This window comes from Salvelinus namaycush, chromosome 10 (genome assembly GCF_016432855.1).
Source record: "Salvelinus namaycush isolate Seneca chromosome 10, SaNama_1.0, whole genome shotgun sequence".
Classification (NCBI taxonomy): domain Eukaryota; kingdom Metazoa; phylum Chordata; class Actinopteri; order Salmoniformes; family Salmonidae; genus Salvelinus; species Salvelinus namaycush.
Window position 1 is genome coordinate 26,664,220 of NC_052316.1, and position 5,738 is coordinate 26,669,957.

Here is a 5,738-nt window from a genome sequence, read left to right on the forward strand (position 1 = left end):
CCTCTATACCAGCCGGTGCCAGAGGAAGGGCCTAAAAATTGTCAAAGACTCCAGCCACCCTAGTCATAGACTGTTCTCTCTGCTATCGCACGGCAAGCGGTACCAGAGCGCCAAGTCTAGGTCCAAGAGGCTTCTAAACAGCATCTACCCCCAAGCCATAAGACCCCTGAACATCTAATCAAATCACTAACGAGACTATTTGCATTGCCCCCCTCCCCCACCCACTCGTCTCTATGCATAGTCACTAACTCTGCATGTACATATTACCTCTATACTCCCTGTATATAGCTTTTTACTACTGCTCTTTAATGTTATGTTTTTTCCCCTTTAGGTATTTTCTTAACTGCATTGTTGGTTAAGGGCTTGTAAGTAACCATTTCACTGTAAGGTCTGCACACATGACAAATAAAATGTAATGTCTGGGCTGCATACTGAAACTGGTTAATTCCTTTAGCCTTGAAAGTGAGAGTAGCGCTATTGCTGTTTTCACTGAAAACTCATATTTCCTTTGCCCTAATCCTTCATGACAATAATGGAATCTTATATTACTGGTCTGTTCAATTCACTGCTACCAATAAAATAAAATAAAAAGCACACGTTAGATGAGAACGAATGAGAACATTTATTGAAAATGTTAGAGCAGTCAAAATAAAAAAAATAAAAGTCAGCAACGCCACTACGTAGCAACACCCCTTTAATCCCTGGCAGAGCATGGAAAATGTAGTGACAACCAGGTTACAAATATCTTTAAAGGTCATTTTCAGTCATCCAGATCCGGTGCCAAGCTTGGATGTGTGTAAACACCATTCTTTTTTGATTGAATGGTCTCCCCAAGGCTGTCACATAACATCTACCCTCCCCTACATTCTATTAACCCCTGCCCTTCTCTCGCCATACATGAACCATCTCGTCTCTATGCCTTCTCTGACTGGTACTGTTGGTGCAACATTAGGACATCTGACTGGGACACTCTGGTCCAGCCCTCACTGTGGACGTGGTAGAGGTTGACCTGTCCTCCACTGTAGGCGTCACGGTATGTGGCCTGATAGATGGCCCTGCGACCCAGATCACAGGCCTCCTCCACTGTCAGGTCCTTCTGCTTCAGACCGCTGTCCACGATGCCATACGCGTACATGGAGCCAGAGCCCACCGCAAACAGGTCCCCACACACACGGTTCCCCTCAGAGTCCACGTAGTAGAGACCTGGAAGGGGGAGAAAGTGAAATGTTAATATTAGCGAACGTTAGCCATGTGCAGTAAATCACCTGTTGGTGTCGACGAATGGAGGAGATTGAACATGTAGAATCGTTGGGAAATAAAAATAAATGACGGCTGCTGTACTGTGGTCTGAGGTGATAGGACGGTGTGTTCCTCTTTTCGATTTTTGTCTTTAGTGCACCTTAAATAGGAGCTTTCCCTCCCTAAGGGGAAGGATGTGCCATACATTTATAAAATCATGGGAGATGTGACATTTACGCTACTTCAACATGTAAACTCAGCAAAAAAAGAAACATCCCTTTTTCAGGACCCTGTCTTTCAAAGATAATTTGTAAAAAAAAAACAAATAGCTTGACAGATCTTCATTGTAGAGGGTCTAAACACTGTTTCCCATGCTTGTTCAATAAACCATAAACAATTAATGAACATGCACCTGTGGAACGGTCGTTAAGACACTAACAGCTTACAGACGGTAGGCAATTAAGGTCACAGTTATTAAAACTTAAGACACTAAAGAGGCCTTTCTACTGACTCTGAAAAACACCAAAAGAAAGATGCCCAGGGTCCCTGCTCATCCGCGTGAACGTACCTTAGGCATGCTGCAAGGAGGCATGAGGACTGCAGATGTGGCCAGGGCAATAAATTGCAATGTCCGTACTGTGAGACACCTAAGACAGCGCTACAGGGAGATAGATGGACAGCTGATCGTCCTCGCAGTGGCAGACCACATGTAACAACACCTGCAAAGGATCAGTACATCCGAACATCACACCTGCGGGACAGGTACAGGATGGCAACAACAATTGCCCGAGTTACACCAGGAACGCACAATCCCTCCATAAGTGCTCAGACTGTCCGCAATAGGCCGAGAGAGGCTGGACTGAGGGCTTGTAGGCCTGTTGTAAGGCAGGTCCTCACCAGACACCACCGGCAACAACGTCACCTATGGGTACAAAACCACCGTCGCTGGACCAGACAGGACTGGCAAAAAGTGCTCTTCACTGACGAGTCGCGGTTTTGTCTCACCAGGGGTGATGGTTGGATTCGCGTTTATCGTCGAAGGAATGAGCGTTACACCGAGGCCTGTACTCTGGAGCGGGATTGATTTGGAGGTGGAGGGTCCGTCATGGTCTTGGGCGGTGTGTCACAGCATCATTGGACTGAGCTTGTTGTCATTGCAGGCAATCTCAATGCTGTGCATTACAGGGAAGACATCCTCCTCCCTCATGTGGTACCCTTCCTGCAGGCTCCTCCTGACATGACCCTCCAGCATGACAATGCCACCAGCCATACTGCTCGTTCTGTGCGTGATTGCCTGCAAGACAGGAATGTCAGTGTTCTGCCATGGCCAGCGAAGAGCCCGGATCTCAATCCCATTGAGGACGTCTGGGACCTGTTGGATCGGAGGGTGAGGGCTAGGGCCATTCCCCCCCCAGAAATGTCTGGGAACTTTCAGGTGCCTTGGTGGATGAGTGGGGTAACATCTCACAGCAAGAACTGGCAAATCTGGTGCAGTCCATGAGGAGGAGATGCACTGCAGTACTTAATGCAGCTGGTGGCCAAACCAGATACTGACTGTTACTTTTGATTTTGATGCCCCCTTTGTTCAGGGACACATTATTCAATTTGTTAGTCACATGTCTGTGGAACTTGTTCAGTTTGTGTCTCAGTTGTTGAATCTTATGTGCATACAAATATTTACACATGTTAAGTTTGCTGAAAATAAACACAGTTGACAGTGAGAGGACGTTTCTTTTTTTGTTGAGTTTGTGGCTCACATGTGTGTAATTAAAAATTCAGCTCCCTAGTTGTCCAATCTTGCAGTCTAAGACCGCAAGATCTGATAGAGATTAGGGTCTAGATTTCATCCAGACCACGGAATATCCGCATTATAGTGATTGAAATTTAAAGATGTTTGCCGTAAAAAATTGCACGTCGGCTCAATCGGAAAATCCCTTTACATTTCAACCGCGCTATAACATGGATCTTCCATCCTGATTGAACCTAGTTTTAGATTTATCAGGGCCGATCTTATGTGATAGAATGGGTTAGCTAATATATATTGTCCCTATCCAGCTTAGACTATGATGTCAGTTGGTGCACGTGTAACAGAGACAAGATCGTACTGTAAGCTCACTCCACAGCTTCAAATGTCTCCACTCATGTTGCCGAATGGCTTACTTTTTGGTGGCGCAACTGGTCAAGTGGGCGGTCCTGTGTGTTTGCGAAGCAGAGGTTAACTTGTTTGAGCCCAGTAAGAGGACATCGACAGTGAGGGATGCTATACTGCTATTAAGCTAGAACAGTGACGCACACAGTTCATATCATATCCATACCTGGTCCAGTCTTGTCCCAGCCACACACCATGGTTCCCATGCTAAGGCCCATGCCTTTGTACTGGTACACCATGTTGGCCAGCAGTTTTGAGGCAGCTGCCACTGAGATGCGTTCCTTGTTGCGGAGCTCGTAGACACGGCACTGGCGGGCCAGCAAGCGCTCCCAGAAACTGCAGTCAGCTGCACCTCCAGCCATGGTGCCCAGCAGGTAGGGGTTGATCTCTATTACCTTCTTCACTGTCTGGGAGGCGATGTAGGAGCCGGCTGTGGCTCTGGAGTCCACAGCCACAATGACACCATGCTGGAACTAGGGAGAATGGATATGAGGTAGAAGACAATGGTTAGCCCTGATTATTTCAGATGTAATTGTTTAAACAAGTAGCCTATCGAGATAGCTAAAATGGCCATGGAGGAGCCATTTTAGTCTGACTATGTTCTCATTCAATATGTTGTTTGTGTTGTCTGTCTAAGGATGTTACTAGGAGCCCTTTCACATGGGGTTATAGGTCACTTGTAGGTACACAGGTGACCTGGAAGTGTTAGCTGTCACAGGTGAGAATTGCTTATGGGCTGCACCTCACGTTGGTTCAGTAAGTTAATGTTTTTGCATTGGAACGCTGTAGTTAGTTATTTCATATTCAGTAATACATGGCCCAACTAAAGATCTAACTAACGTTAGCTAGGTATAGAAAGCAAAATGTACGTGGACGCGTGATTAACTTATCTTAAACTGTGACAATGGCGTTTCATAACGTTAGCGTTACAGTTAATTCCTTGATGATACAAGCTAGCTAGCTATCGTGCAAACTGTTGGCGAACTATTCTTAACTAACTAAAGTTAGCTATGTCGATAGCCACCGTTCGCTAGCAAGCATATTAGCTAGCTACCATGAAAATTAGCTAGCATACTTACTTTGAAGGCTAAAGTGGTTGTGCCATGAAGGAATTCAATCTTTCTATCTGGTCCATCTCCGTTAGAGCACGAGGTTCTCAGAGCGAAAGAGAGGCTATCTCCTCCAACAGACTCCAAACCCAACTCTGTTTCATACAAACCACTGGCGAAGCCACGACGCTGGCGACCATAGTTGGAAAAATCTACTGACTCACTCTGCAACACACTAGCAAGAGCCATCTTTGAACTACGGATGATGATGGCGATAGGGTAGGGCTTCTGTTGTTATCGAACCAATTTTGCCGGTAAAAGGAAATACGTCACTGTTTTGAACATCGTTCGGGGTTTTCTCAAGATAGCCAAAGGACGCAGCATTGTATCCAATGATTATTTATAAATAATGCCTTGTTCAAAATCACTGGGAACTCGGAAATATCCGACTTCCGTACGTTCAAATCAACTGGGAATTCGGAAAAATCGAGCTCCGACTGGAAAAAAATCGATTTGAACGGTCATCCAACTCTGAATTTCAACTCGGGAACTTAGACCTCTTTCTGGAGCTCCGACTTTTCGACCGGAACGCATCACCGATGTCATGATTTGACCTCGTATTTTTCCGAGTTCCCAGTTGTTTTAAATGCGTCATTTTATTTTATTTTTTCCATTTTATTTAACCATTATTTAACTAGACAAGTCAGTTAAGAACAAATTCTTATTTACAATGACGGGCTACAAAAAGGCAAAAGGCCTGCAGGATACAAAATAAAAAATAAATACAATATAAATATAGGACAAAACACACATCACAACAAGAGAGACAACACAACACCATATAGAGACCTAAGACAACAACATAGCAATCAAAAGCTTTGGCCAAGTCAATAAAAATAGCAGCACAATATTGCTTAGAATCAAGGGCAATGGTGACATCATTGAGGACCTTTAAGGTTGCAATGACACATCCATAACCTGAGCGGAAACCAGATTGCATACCCGAGAGAATACTATAGACATCAAGAAAGCCAGTCAGTTGATTATTGACAAGTTTTTCCAACACTTTTGATAAACAGGACAACATAGAAATAGGCCTATAACAGTTTGGATCAGCTTAATCTCCCCCTTTAAATAAAAGACAAACTGTGGCTGCCTTCCAAGCAATGGGAACCTCCCCAGAAAGCAGAGACAAGTTAACAAGTTTGGAGATAGGCTTGGCGATGATAGGGGCAGCAACCTTAAAGAAGAAAGGGTCTAAACCATCTGACCCAGATGTTTTTTTGGGGTCAAGTTTAAGG

The 5,738-nt window shown here is 44.7% G+C and overlaps 1 protein-coding gene across 1 annotated transcript; it reads right to left on the reverse strand.

Annotated features, from left to right (window-relative positions):
* Positions 1-603: 603 nt before the first annotated feature.
* Positions 604-4,807, reverse strand: LOC120054510 (proteasome subunit beta type-5-like). The gene is made up of 3 exons (XM_039001947.1): positions 4,468-4,807; positions 3,555-3,861; positions 604-1,203 (listed from the first exon to the last, which is right to left on the reverse strand). The coding sequence occupies exons 1-3, from the start codon at positions 4,684-4,686 to the stop codon at positions 914-916; spliced, it is 816 nt and encodes a 271-aa protein (XP_038857875.1). The 5' UTR covers positions 4,687-4,807; the 3' UTR covers positions 604-913.
* Positions 4,808-5,738: the final 931 nt, after the last annotated feature.